Here is a 15,108-nt window from a genome sequence, read left to right as displayed (position 1 = left end):
TAAGTTAGTATTATGATGGGTCATAATTATTCTGTGCACCGAGTAGCACTGATGGTGTTTTTGAACTACACTCTGAGGTATGAAGTACACTTTTATTAGGTTCTTTCTCAGTCAAACAAAATAAGGTAAGAATGGTTATACTGGCACAGATAACAAGTCTATACAACCAACTGCTAAATTGCCTTATAATAGTAGTTGCCTTGAAATACAATGAGAAGGAAAAATACACTAAAAGTCCTCTGTGAAAAAGCATTTCTCAACACCAAGGCTAAAAAACTGTAACACTTAAGTAAGGATTTGACAAGATTGTAGTTACAAGGATTTCTTTTAAAAGGCTTTGTGTTGAATTGTTTTGGTACCAATGTACTTCTTACACAAACTTTTACTTATTAGAGTCCTAGCATGTTAAAAGAAAAATAAATCTAGATTAGAAGAAAAATTATTTGCTATGAAGGTATCAAATCAGCAGTGGAGTACAGATAGATTTGTACTAGCAGAATTTTCAGACTAAAGAAAGATGCCCTTTATTAAGTATCATCAGCCTTTCTAACTTTAAATCTATCCAAAACAATGGAATTATTACCTTTCTTAGTGCTGGTCTCAGGTAAAAGATCAGATTCTGGTAACAGTTGCATGACATCTGGAACAGCAGGTGCTGGGAGGACAGGGCCAGAATCAGGACTCCTACTCACTGTGCCATCAGCAAACAGAATCTGCAGAAATCAAGGATATACTAGAGGTTAATATCACTGCAAACACCAACAGGAAGTCTCAAAAGAATCTGCTGCAAATGCAATAGCCACTGCAATATTATGGGTGTCAGAGGGGAAAAAAAGTAAAAACTCTCAAAATGAATACAAGAATAAAGAAGCTCCCTAAAAAAAAGAGAGGAGGGGAGAAGAGGGAGAGGGAGGGGAAGGGAGGGGAAGGGAATGGGAGAGGGCAGAGAAGAGGAATTAATCCCATTAATCATTGCCCAAAGGACTGCTAATTGCTGCAGTTCACGTATATAGTGTCTTACTTTTATAGTGACAAATATAAAACCAAGTAGTAAAGATTATTCTTTGACTATTTAAGTGGTCAAAAGTTGACTTTTTTCTTTGTAGCAGTGGTAATGCATATGTATCACCATACTGATCTATATTCAGGTATTCCACATGTTTGGGATTACTGTTAACTTTTTAGCCATCAAGACAGCTAACAAAAAGAAGTCATAGTACTTTCTATTACAACTGTTTTCTGACATCTATTGTCCATTATACTCAAATCTTGATATGCATGCTCCTGTGTGGTAGACAAAGCCTAGAATTGCCCCAACTGCCTCTGAACTCATTTACAAATCAATATAGATGTTCTAGGGAGAAAGTACAATGTACAAAACAGACAACATAAAGAAACATCTCAAGAGTTACATTTACTGATCAGGAACGTAGTCCTCAAAACCATATTTAGGTATTTCCCAATCCCAAAGTTGCCTAAAACCTTCACATGCCTAAAATTTTCATCATTGGAATTCCCTATGTGCCTTAAGTTCTTATTCTGAACAAAGCCAAAAGCATGTCTTGACATGGCTGCATAACTCAGTGGTTACTTAAGTCCTTCACCTACAAACTGGTCAATTCTCTATCTCAGTCGACAAGCGCAAGTTTAAGGGTAATTGCACGCAGCCTGCTTTCAATTAATTCTATTAAACCTACCTGGGTAGATCCATCCATCAGGTACTTTATGACAGTTCCTTGACTGGTGATGACTCTTGACACCTCTTGTTCTGCTTGCCTTGCCACAGATGTATATAGATGAGAGTTCTTTACTTTTTGGGGATAACTCTGCCTAACCAGAATTTCCCAAGTGGTCTCCTTGTCCTGTTCTCTTTCAGTGTCTTCATGCTTTATTTCACCCTTTGTAACTTCATGTTCCTCCTCCTCTCCAGTATTCATAACCTCTCTCTCCTTTGCTTTGTTTGCCTCGGCCTCCTCTTCCTTGTCTTCATTTGCTTTGGCCCCCCTTTCCTTTACCACCTCTTTGTCAACTCCAGCTGCAGTGGCTTCACCTTTCAAAATGAAATCAAATTCTGAAATACTTAATACTGCACAGCACATTCAAACAGTGCTAAACACCCAGCATCATGGCTTCTACATAAATGATGCAACTTTAGGCAAGTAAGATTAACCCTCCTTGGCTTCCTCTCTAATCCACAGAGTAAGTGACAGACTGTGTGTTGGGTATATGAATGAGCACAATTATGGTAGGTGTGCCACAAGATGACATGGATGAGTCCGTATTTGCTGTTCACCTCATCTATTCAACATTTCAACTTATGCTCCTTGCCAAACTATGTACGCTTGAAAACCCTCTGCACCTTTTTACTTCATACCAGACTCATTAGAACATATTTATACTAAACTGGAAAAATCTGGCAAGCTGGCTGCATCTGTAGGAACTTTACTGGCGGAGACAGAAATGTGATCATCCCACTCTATCCAGCACTTGTCAAGCTGCACTTGAAGTACTGTGTCCAATTCTGGCCTCCACAATTCAAGAAAGATGCAGAGACTGGACGGGGTCCAAGAGAGGGCCACAGAGATGACAGAAGGGCTGGAGAACCCATCCTATGAGGAAAAGGTGAAGGAGTTGGGTCCCTTCTTCCTGGAGAAGGCTCAGACAGGACCTCTTCACAGTATTCTAGTACTTAAAGGGTAGCTACAAAGAGGATGGAGGCTCTCTCTTCATAAGGAGCCACACGGAGAAGACAAAGGACAAGGGGTACAAGTTGCACCAGGAGATGTCTCACCATGATATAAGAACAAAATTTTTCACAGTGAGAACAACAATTCCCTGGATCAATCTCCCTGGGGATGTGGTAGAGACCTCACTGCCATAGGTTTTCAAGATGCTACTGGACAGGGTGCTACATAATCTCATCTAGGCTCCCTTTTCTACAAGAAGTTGGACTAGATGATCTTCCAAGTTGAGCTGTTCTACGTTTCTATGATTTTGACATAAAAAGGGAAAAGATGTCTGAGAAGAAAAATGAGGGAAGATTTTATTAGCAGTTCAGATCAATGTGGCCCTCCAAATATAATCCAGACATTCCTCTCTCACACGATTATAAATTTGTGCTGGATCCTTGTGTACCATATTATATTTATGAATGCTATTTAATATAAATGTCTTATTTTTTGTTAATTTATAAGCACTGCTCTTACCGCTTGGCTGATTCTTAAGAGGTATGTTGTTTCATCAGTTGCCAGGAAGACAAATGACTCTGTCAAGTTTTATGCAACAGCTCACACATAGGATATTATAGGTAATAGGAATTACTACTGGCATCTACTTGGGGTGTGTGTGATAAATCTGTTTTATTCCTGGATATGGCTACCTCTGAAGTTGTGCTGATCTATTTTCACATAGTCAACATGTCCAATACAGCCTGGGCAGGACAGATTTGTATTAAAAGACATCTGGCATCCATTCATATATATATGTGTATATATATGCATTTATGAAATATGAATTGAATTTGTGTATTTTTCTATATTCCAATATACATGCAAATTCAACTGATTATTCGACATGACTCCCATGTGCTTTTTAGGATTGCTGTTTTTATGTGCAATAACTTGCAATTCTAGATTTCAATTTTGTTTGAATTGAAACATATTATTTATGTTGCAAATACCATTAAATAGACATTATGAGAGACTTAGCAATCCGAGACATTAAACTGGTCATACTATTACATCTAAACCCACCAAGGCAGAAACTATTTTCTTCTGTAATTTTAACTTGGTTTAAATTCCTTACTCTGCAGTGGCTCAGAATACTAACCTCCAGAACTTTCACCAAGGAAAGTTACTACTAGTCCATTGGGACAGGAGACGTTCAAACCTGAGAAAGCAGGAGCATCGGACGTCGCTTGTGCTGGAGAAACAGATTCTTCCACTTCTGTCTACAGAAACATGAATTAGTTTTATTCCTGTCACGGTTTAAGCCCAGTCAGTAACTTAGAGCCATGCAGCCACTTGCTCACTCCCCCCTTTCTTCCTCCCCTCCGGCTCCTGGAGGGATGGGGAGGAGAATCGAAAGAATGTAACTCCCGCAGGTTGAGATAGGAGCAATCCAGTAACTAAGATATAACACAAAACCACTGCTGCTACCACCAATAATAATAATAATGATGATAAGGGAAATAGCAAGGGAAGAGAATACAACCGCTCACCACCTGCCAACCAATACCCAGCCCAACCCCAGTAGTGATCTAGCCCTTCCAGGTAACTGCCCCCAGTTTATATACTGGGCATGACATGCTGTGGTATGGAATACCCCTTTGGCAAGTCTGGGTCAGGTGTCCTGTCTCTCCTTCCTCCTGGCTTCCCCTCCCCTCCCTGACAGAGCATGAGACTCAAAGTCCTTGGTCGGAATAAACATTACTTAGCAATAATTGAAAACAACAGCGTCACCAGCATTGCTCCCAGGCTGAAAGTCAAAAACACAGCACTGCACTGGCTACTAAGAAGGAGAAAAATCACTGCTACTGCTGAACTCAGGACAATTCCATATTTTAAAAGAATGAAGAAAAAGAACAGACTACAGATTGCAGTTGTTACAAAATATTAAAGTGCTTTCCACCACTCATTTTTAACATTTTGAGAGTTTATGGCTTCTGAAGTGGAAACACTAGCTTATTTGCTTATTTGTGCTATCTTCTTTCATTCCTCTTCACTAACCCTTGAAGAGCAACCCTTACTAACTTTATTCATTTTGCTGAGTCACTGTGTTATCTTATGCACAGTGTTGAGATGACAATAAATGGATAATGTGAAGCAGAAGAGAAATAATTTTGAAGTTGCACATCCATTATTTTACCTATAATCATTAAAAGAGCACAAAAGGTAAGCAGAGCACTACTTCAGTCTGCTGCAAATACAGCACTGACTTGAGAAAGGAACAGAAAGGAATGTTTGGCAGTCAAAACATGGAATGCTCTTGGCATTACTCCATAGTGGAAACTTTTGGTGACTAGAAAAGATGAGGCTGACCTAAGGAACACATGAAGACCCTAGAACATACAATGGACCCTTTGATGCCATCCCCCTCAAAACCTATGACACTGCGCCAGTAGTCATCAGGTGAAAATGGTTCAGGGCTGCAGACAGAAGTAACAGAGAGAACTTGTCCTGGGATTACCCCATATTCTTCATTTTTAGGAATATAGGGAAAAATTGGCAGATGTTTTGCCACCTATCCTAAAAATTTCTAGGGCTGAAGCTCTCCCAGCAAACTATTCCGGTGCTTTACCTTGGTTAACCTTATTGACATTTTCTTACAGATTAGCCTGAATCTCTCTTGCAGAAAATTAGTTTACTTCTGACAATTTCTTCTGATGACATGGGCTAGCAGAAGAAATGATGGTGTCCCTTTAGCTCTTTACAGGAGGCTATTCTTTCTACTCTTGATCAAACAAACCCAAACTAAGTCTTTTAATCTTTCTCTACCCATCAAGTTTTTCTAGACCTCTGCTTTTTCTTGGTGCTTTTCTGAAAACTCTTCAGTGTGGCTCATTCTTCTTGCAGTGCAATATCCGTAACTGGACACAATACCTCACCTGAAGCCCTACCAGCCCTGAATGGAAAATAACTTCATGTATTTAGCATGCTGTACTCCTGTTTATTCACCTCAATGTGGTCTTTGCCCTTCTCACAGCAAGATGGCATTGTTGACTTAGGTACAGCTTGTGATCCCTTCCCACTCTCGGACCTGTTATTGATAGAGCTGTTACCCATTCTGTAGATATATTGAATTGCATCCTATTTTACAGACCATGTCCATGTGAATTTCTCTAGCTTGCTTTAGATTCTAATTCTGTCCTCCAAAATACTTGCACGATACTCACACAGAGGGTGCTGCACGCACTAATGATAGTCTCTGTCAAAGACATTCTAAACCAAATAGTAAAAAGCTTTTTGGAAGAAGAGGAGGAACTCAGATGTTCTCCAGACAGAATTCTAATGGCAGGGGTATTTGCTTGTATAGGGTTCATTTGTGCCACACAATTGCTGTATATTATGCTGAGTGCTGTTTGGCAACCCCCTGCTCACTTTCCATGCTCACGCTCTTTAAATACCTAACTAAACTTGTTGAAATTAGGCAAGCAGGTCTTTCTGTGGATATGGACAGAATATATGTTGAAACCTTACTTCATCCACTAGGTATCAAGGAAGTAGCGTAGGTACATTGTGTTTAGAGTCTTCCAAGTCTATTCTTACAACTCTCAGTTTGTATTCATTCTTATCTTATTACTCTCTCCTCTCATTTGCTTTGTAATGGAAGCTACCTCTTTTTTCTAATAAACCTGTACTGCCTTTAACCCTAGTTCAGGTTAGATACAAGGAAGAAGTTCTTTACTCTGAGGGTGGTGAGGCACTGGAACAGGTTGCCCAGAGAAGTGGTAAATGCTCCATCCCTGGCAGTGTTCAAGGCCAGGGTGGACAGAGTCTTGCATGAGATGGTATAGTGTGAGGCATCCCTGCCCATGGGAGGGGGTTGGAACGGGATGGTCTTAAGGTCCCTTCAACCCAAACCAGTCTGTGATTCTATCATTTACACATACAGTCATAAAAGCGAGCTGCCAATATGTATATCTGAGAACAACTGGATGAGTAAAACATATCCTTAGAAGCACCATAAATAATTAGGAATTTGTGAAGGGACAGTTCAAGTCCCTCTGAGAAGAATCTATGTTTCTGTTTTTTAAGTTTATGTATTTGATTTTTTGTCGTATCTTTTCTGTTTTTGTTGGATCATGTGTCATCTCTCACCTTTTCTTCTTCATGCTTCACCAGGTCCCCAGGAGGTGGAGGGCCTGTTTTGCTATTTGCTTTTGCAGATGGCTGAGATTTTCCTGATTTTTGTTTGATGGGCTTATCTTTTTTTCCTGCAGGTGAAGTAACAGGAGAAACTATGGTTGGAATATGAATAGAAGGGATGTTCAGAATTCTTGCTAAGACAGGATCCATTTCATCATCTAAGGAAGAGAAAGACGATATTTTTAATGCAAGTAAGTTTCATAAATATAGATGGCCACAGTTTATTTTTTAACAATATTTTGTACACTAAATTTTACCTTAGAAATAATAACCTCAGTGAGGGTGTTTATTATTTTAGATAGAGGGACTGACTATATTAAATTATTCATTATTCTATAGACTGACTACTTGTCAGCCTAAAAAACATCTTGAAATTACTGTGTCCCACAGGTCATCACTTGTCTCTCAAAAATAGAAGACAGCATCTAAGACTCTCTTTTACCTCCAGAATTCTAACACAGGTGGAGACATTCTGAGTCTAGTATCTAGGCAGCAGTCACTGATGTTATGCTTTATCATGGGCTGATTCAGAACAGACTGATTCCAGCAGTCTTGCACTACGTAGCTCTATTTTGCTATAGCCATTCAGAAAAATTCTGATGATGTAGACTTGGTAAGACTTTCCCAGTTCTTAAAAGGCAAAGCATAGGGCAGCCTGCTAAGCATGACCGGATGTAGCGATGTTGCTTTCCAAAATAGTTTCTTGAAAATGAAATGAATACAAAGGTATTCTGTAAACCATTTTTGTTTCAATGAGCCGACATTTCTCTTCTATCAAAGAACCCAGCCAGCTCTCACCTGCATGCTTTTCTGAAAGAACTTTTTTGAGTCATCTTTTCTTGCTTCAAGGCAACCTCAGTCCCAAACCAACAAATCACAAAATAGCACCTTGTCTCCCATCCACACAATCTGAACAACTGAATTCTTGTTTGTTTTGGAGAACATGTTACTGCAGATGGAGCAACTTATTACCCACATCTTAACCATACTTATACAGGTAAGAACTGGAAACAACAGTGAGAAAAACACAGTGATCTCAGAAACCACTTTTGAAAACCTTTTTAAAATAAGTAAAGCAAGCTTGATTCGCTTAGTAGTTGCTGTGAACTATGAAGTTTAACAAGTCAGTCATTTTAACAATGTCCTTAAGAAGACTTCCAAAAACACTTGGTTTTGTTTGTTTTGGTAAAATTACATTTTAATTCTGCTTCTTCCCATGAACAGTATTATTTAATATGAAAAGTGTTGCATCAGGCAGGGAAAAGTTAAATAACTCATTGACAAATTGCCATCCAGATCTCACATTCAGGCAAAGAAAGAAAGAAATGCATCTGGAAGCATGACAATGGAACCATTCTGGTGTGACATAATAGCATTTTCTCGAATGTAGATGAAGTGTTAGTATATTTTTGGCTAAAAAACTTAGAAGGTAGGCCTGAGTGCTACTATGTCTAGTGTTTCCAGAAAGGTTTTGACATAGATGGTTTTAGCTCTGCACATTTTCCTTATGGATGATTCTACATTTCTGGCAACTGAAAAAAGTGACCCAAAACCTAAGATTCTAAGGCTAGAAGAAACTATTATCATCTGGTGATAAACTCCTATTTTTGACTTGGATAACAAGCCTTCCACCTCAGTATTTAAGCCTTCAATCTCAGTATTTGTCTAGGTGCCAGCATTAGGGAAACACAGAGATATCTGAATATATCCATGACCTTTAGTGTGAAAGGGAAATTTACATCACCACAAAGATTTTTGAAATCCCCATTTTCATTAGCTCGTGCGTGAGCGTCTGGTGCTTTGTTAGGTGACTCTGCTTTCCTGTACTGAAATTATGCTGTGTGGCTTTTATGGCTTATTGGAAGTCTGAGGAAAGGAGAACAAATCTGTTTCTTTAATAATAATCTAGAGATAAAGTCTCAGCTAATTGTATAAAATAGGAAAGTTTAAAATTATCCATGGAGTCTGTTCTGATACATGTGCATTTTGAGACAGCATGGCCATGCAAGAAACAAGCAGTAGTACCCATCTCCAGGTGAATGGTGGGAAGAATCAGCTGACTAATAAGCTTTGACAGAGCTAGTACTCCACAGAGAAGTAAGATATCTTAAATGAAGGATTCTGAGGCAAATATACAATAAAATCATTACTGAATGTAGTCCATCTTGTCAGATGAGTATAAATATCCATGTGAACACTACAAACTGTGTATAAGCATGGTCCTACATGTAGCAACGGAGTTACCATGCACAGGTACCCATGCTGTGAAATGGAGCATTCTCAGGTTCAGATGACACTACTTCCCAGAGTGCTGAATTAAAGAACAGAAGCTATTATAAGCTCTTGACCCCTAAGGAAATTTCACCTACCCCTTTACTCTGATTGCCCTGAAAAAAGAGAACACAGTGTCAGAGGATAACAGTGAAAAAGTGTATTGTTGAAACTGAGGAAAAGTGTCTTCAGGAATCTGAAGGTTTCCTTCTTCCTGCACAGACATGCAGGTTTCTAACACTTGGAATTGTACTCTCATAATTTTATCAAAGCACGAAGAGCAAGTGCAAAGGTGCTGTAGTACCCAGGGGTGAAAGCCCTGCAGGTGCTCAAGCAGTGCCTGTTTCACAAAGCAGTGAGAAGCTCACTTATAAAGCTGGCTGTAAGGTGGTCTGAAGTTAGATACTGGTCATGCTAGAGAAAACAAATGCTCATTCAAAACTTCAACAAATATTAACATTTAACCAAGAAATAAAAGATACATGAAGCTGCAAACAGTCTAAGACGTTTCATCTTAGCTTCCCTAAAGGAAGATGTAAGAGAAAAAAATGAGAAAAGCAGGAAGAAAAATGAGCATTAAAGAGGTTCCAGAAACTTACTTTTGCAATGCAGGGAAAAGAAGCAATTTGCACCCAATGTAACCACTCGGTGGAGAGAAACTGTGGATTACATGGCATACTGTTCTACATTAGGGATGGATGGCATATGAGAATGGTCTAAACCAGAGTATTTCTGGTCAGAATTTTTTTGAACACTTATGGTTGGAACTACATGACCTTAAAGCCCTTTCCAACCCTAACTATTCTATGATACAAATACCCACAAAAGGAATTAGGCATAAGCAAGTGATTGTAATAAATCTGCAATCAAAAAATGTCAGCAGCGCTGCACTAAAGCTCAACATGGCAAGGATTATTCTGATGTAGAACAGGATGCACATGGTAGATGTGAGAAAGCCAGAACATTCCAGCTGACATTTTTAATTAGACACATCTCACTTTCATGCAAAAATACAAGTTTTCACGGTCCACTACCTTGTAAATGCTCTCTTGGCCCAAGTTTTAAAAGTTATTTTTTAGTCATTAGTTTGTAAAATGCGTTTTAAGAATTAAAACTGAGTGTACAGTTGAATGGTTTGCCACAGCCCACACAAAGATGCAGCCAACTAAATGTTTTCAGATTTTAAGAGCTGAAAAAAGCTGGGATTATTTTCTAATCAGAGGAAAGTTTCATTTTTATCCTTACGATGGTTTCAGTAGTCTTTCAAATATAATGGAAACAAAAAGCTCTTGGTAAAAGAAGATGCTATTTTCACTGTGGTTTTGTGAAGCAATTGCTTCCAGTTGGTGAATGTGTTTATTGAAGAGCTGAAAGAAATCCCTCCTTATGTCTGCACAACTGTAACCTAATGTCTAACTCCTCATGTCAAATGAAAGTTCCATAATCACCTCTGTAACTTTACAAAAATATTATTTCTTGGAAAACCAAGGAGACACCTCGCCAATTCACATTTGCTTTGGCTCAAATGAATTGGCTGATTTTGCTGGGCTACTTAATAACAATACTTGCAACTTTCTCCCTGCACTGCTCTGTTTTCACAGGAAGCAAAAAATCATTGAGACCTCTCTCTGTTTTGAAATTCAAATCACAGAATATTCTTGACAATGTCATCTCACCTTGAGCCTTGCTAAAAACTCCCCACCATGTAGTAACAGCTGCTGAGAAAGGCACAATTGCACGCGACAAATTACTGGGGTAAGGAAGGAGTGGATGAAGAAAAAAAAATTAAGCAAATAAAAAGAAAAGATTTCCCTCTATGGTTCTCAAATATCCACTTTTATTTGCTTACTTTACCTGCTGTCTTCCCTGTAGGTCCGTAATAGCTCAGGGACAGCTGGATTCCATTTTCCAAGGTGGCTGAAAAAGATCCAAACTTGCTCACAGCTTGCTTCTGATTTTTCAATTTTCCTTTTAAAGAAAAATTGAAATTAATTTTATAGATAGCAACACATACCAGAACCACCTGACCTGCAAACCAGTGACTGGTGTGGACTGGTGTGAACAGGGGCACCTCCATGTGGATGATTAGCCCGTACAATAGCCTAATGTAGGATGGGAAAGCTTTATGTTTATATATATACACACACACACATATATATATGTGTGTGTGTGTATGTATATATAATATAGAGTAGTATATAAGTCAGTTTTGTGTAATACAACCGTGACCTTCCATCTAGAAATTGCAGTTTAATTAGCTAGGGATTTCCAATATGGGGAACAGCTTCTTAAAACTGTGAGGAGCAGCAGAGAAGCCTACAAAAGAAAGTTAAGGAAGGTACTCAACACTTAGCCATCCCCAAGGTCTTTCATCAACAAGACACACGTTTAGACCTTGCCTGCTCCTACTTACTGTCTGTCATTGCAATATTCATTGGTGACTTCACCTGTGGAATGCTGTATTGGTATTTTGACTGCATTAAAAACCTACCATGTCACCATTCAGCCACTGCCAAGTGCCACAGTGGATTGATTCTTCTCTGCCCTACTGCCTTTCTATGAGGTACTTCTGTTTACAGAGGAGGAAAGCCTCCCACTCATGGCAAGGGAATACAACTTGCCTCATATGCTAGCACACTGGTGACTGGAAGTACCATTTGGCATTCCCCAGAATGATACAGGTCTACTTTCAGAAAGGCAGACATGAAACATCCCACCTGTGGAAGGGATGCAAATTTTCTATTCAGATGACCTGTAATTACATCACTGGTGGTAGCTGAAGCCAATGAGAGGAGCAAGAACAGGATACTCTCTAACACTGTTGAAGATTGAACACCTACTGAAAAGTTATGCTTTTCCAATACTCTTCAGTGCAGTGAAAGCAATTCCATAGTGCTTTTGGCAAATATATAAGTTGTTACAGACTTGCCTCCTTCTTGGAAACACCTGGTTTCAGAAAGGATTTGGATTCAATGCTTTTGGAGCTTTAGCAAAATATGAACCAGCAGCAGAAGCTGCTGAACTGCAGAAAGATCTGTTTCCACAGCACAGGTCTTCAGGAGGCACTAATGCTATGCTCATCTGACCCACAAAAGGAGGTCATGTTCAAAGAGGGAAGTCTTCCCTTTAAAGGGCAGACATTTATTTTGGTCACAAAGGACATGATTCAGTTTGCATCTTCTTAGGCTTTCCCAGGCCATATTAAGATCTGAAGGAGACTTCCACTAAAGAAGAAAACTCTTTTCTAAAGGAATGGTGACTCTTTTCATTGATTTCCTTGCTTTGTAAAAGAGGCTGGTTTGTGCCTATTGACGTACTGTGCTTCTTTTCTTGGCAAGATCCCTCTACATGGCGCTTAATTCAGCCAACTGGATTTCTACTTCTATTTACACAATACTGATCTTATTTACCCTCTGCCATTAGTAGAAATTTATTTTCTATTAGTTGATAAGGTTTGCATCCAATTACAAAATATGTCAGACTATTAAATTATTTGTAGCAGTAATGCCAATCCACTAACCTGATCTCATTTTCTGTTCTTCATTAATTTCTTGCATTTTGATTTCTTTTAAGTCTTTCTTGGGATCTGTGATATGAATGAAGAAATTGTGGTTGTCTTTCATCACTCTCACCTTTACCAAGGTTAGACCTGCAAAGCAACAGAATCCTGTTATCGCTCCCACCAGGCTTCAGAACAGCCCTGCACCTGCAACTCTAAAGCACACAAAGAAAAATAATTGCTCAGAAGTGGACTGCATTGCCCAGCAGCAGACCAAGAAGACAAAATAAATGTTAACGCTGAGCTTAGCCTAAAAATTCAAAAGCTTCCTGACAATTAGATCTGAGAGACAGCAGAACAACCCTCTTGCTTAGGTACACTGCATTTGACTGGACAAATTATTGGAACATGCATTCTTGAAATATCATGCATTGGCTGCCACTGAACAGACAAATACAAACTGATTTTTTTTTCTCCATTTCCAATTTTCTGATACTTTATTTATCTATCAGTTGCTAAGATACTACAAAAAACGTAAACACTAGTAGTGATGAGAGGCTGAAATGGAATTACTGGTACCCTCACAATGTCTTTACTGAATTTCTACTACTGGGACATGAAAAAGCTTTTATGGATTAAGAAACTATACCATCAGTCAGTAACTGAGTCAAAGCAAAGCATAAAGAATTAACAAGTCACCTTTTACAAACTCTATCTTCTCTACTTGAATCTGTCCTCCATCAGATGGGAAAAGATACTGAGTGGTCCCTGATACTTGAATGACATCTTCCCCCATATTGTAGCCAAGAAACTGGAAAACCAAGTTTTCAATTATGCGTAAATGAGAAAGGCAGAAACCATGAAAGAGGTAAATGAAGGTCAGATCATCAGGATCCCGCTGTTCTGATTAACATTTTTTTGCTTAGATATTTAACTAATGTAATAATGACTTTAGCAAATATATAGCATGCTATTCTCATACCCAAACACTTTCTCAGTTACTAGATGAAGTAACTTGTTCCACATGAGAGCAGAATTTGGTCCTTCAGTGGTATGGTGCCTTCATGGAAGCTGAAGACTAGCAAGTAGTCTGTTGGCTAACACATAATAGAAAGGAAAGCAAAATTCTGGCTAAGTACAAAGAGACAAAGTACAATAGGATCAGATAAAGGGCAGATAAAGATTCAACTTTCCACCTTCTAGATCTGGGAATTCAGACACTGTAAATCTGATCCTGAGATTGATGTGCCTTCTAAAGAGCCACAAATTGGCAAAAATTAGGGGAGTGTACCCAAGTTCAGATTGAAATATTATGTACCTCTGAGTCTGAAGTTAAGACTAAAACATAGTGACACACATAAGTATTGGATGCAAGGCGTAGACTCTGCAATTAAAAAGCAGTGCAAACAGCTTAAAACCTGGACAAAACTAGTGAAGAGCTCCCTCTGTAAAAAATACGCCTCTGCTAGTATAGCAGGTGGAATACTTTGTATTAGGTCACTCCAAGAATGAATTTTGAAACAGGAAATGGAAGAAACAGTTAACCCCTCCTCCTTGACTTCCAATATGAACAGCCAAAACTTCAACTAAGTCTATCAGTCTCCGAAGAATATGGGTGTTAGAACAGGACTTTATGCTCCCCCTTCTCACCCGCTCCCATGGAAGTCACATTTTTAGGCAAAATTCATCCCATACATATATTTTCCATGGGCCCATAAACATGATCAACTTTTCTCTGTGTTCGTATCATATACACTAAAACCCATGAAAGTTAATTAAATAATCTTGTGTAGTATAATCTTGAGCATCGGAAACTGCTTTCCAAAAATTTTAGGAAAGGAGCTGCTGCAACAATGGAGTTAAACAAGACCTAGAAGGCTTAATTTGCCCTGAACTCCAATGTCCCAATGGATAATAGCTTTGCTGTAATCTTGACTATATATATAAATAGTTAGCAATTTCCTAACATAGTGCACTCCTTACCTTATAAACTTTCTCAGAATGTGGTTCTGGGATGCTGGGATCCTCCTTAGCCTTTGCTGACTCTTCTTTAAACTTCTCTTGCAAAAACTTCTTGTTGGAACCTTTACTTTCTTCATGTATTATCTCCTGCCCTTTCTTTTTACCTCCCAGAGTTTCTTTTCTTCTTTTCTTTTCATCCGTAAGTTGTTCTTGCTCTCGTAATTGCTCCTGCTCCTGTTTCCAAGCCTACATTAAACATTAGGAATTCCAAAGACTGTGGTCCTCCTTGTATTACAAGATACTTCATATGTGCATGCTGAAAGTACAAGTATGCAAACTCAGAGGAATCAAAGTTCAGAGTCACCCTAAGACATGCCTTCCAAACATGTCGAAAGGTTTACAATAATACCCACTATATTGTGGCCTACAAGGATGCTGGAGAGGGACTCTTCGTCAGGGACTGTTGTGATAGGACAAGGGGTGATGGGTTCAAACTGAAACAGGGGAAGT

At 38.9% G+C, this 15,108-nt stretch overlaps 1 protein-coding gene across 1 annotated transcript in view; it reads right to left on the bottom strand.

Annotated features, from left to right (window-relative positions):
- SPAG17 (sperm associated antigen 17) overlaps positions 1 to 15,108 on the bottom strand; it is a 98,879-nt gene that overhangs the window by 25,946 nt on the left and 57,825 nt on the right. The window contains exons 20-27 of the mRNA XM_057415889.1: positions 14,620 to 14,844; positions 13,336 to 13,447; positions 12,658 to 12,786; positions 10,992 to 11,105; positions 6,819 to 7,024; positions 3,829 to 3,949; positions 1,698 to 2,050; positions 584 to 713 (exon numbers count right to left, since the gene is read on the bottom strand). Coding sequence (XP_057271872.1) covers positions 584 to 713; positions 1,698 to 2,050; positions 3,829 to 3,949; positions 6,819 to 7,024; positions 10,992 to 11,105; positions 12,658 to 12,786; positions 13,336 to 13,447; positions 14,620 to 14,844 — 1,390 coding nt within the window. The remainder of the gene's footprint in view (positions 1 to 583; positions 714 to 1,697; positions 2,051 to 3,828; positions 3,950 to 6,818; positions 7,025 to 10,991; positions 11,106 to 12,657; positions 12,787 to 13,335; positions 13,448 to 14,619; positions 14,845 to 15,108) is intronic.

This window comes from Pezoporus wallicus, unplaced genomic scaffold, assembly GCF_028554395.1.
Source record: "Pezoporus wallicus isolate ANWC-B61680 ecotype Strahan unplaced genomic scaffold, APGP_CSIRO_Pwel_v1 contig_6814, whole genome shotgun sequence".
Taxonomy (NCBI): Eukaryota; Metazoa; Chordata; class Aves; order Psittaciformes; family Psittacidae; genus Pezoporus; species Pezoporus wallicus.
The sequence above is the reverse complement of the archived record's forward strand: the minus strand, read 5'-3'. Positions and strand labels throughout refer to the sequence as shown.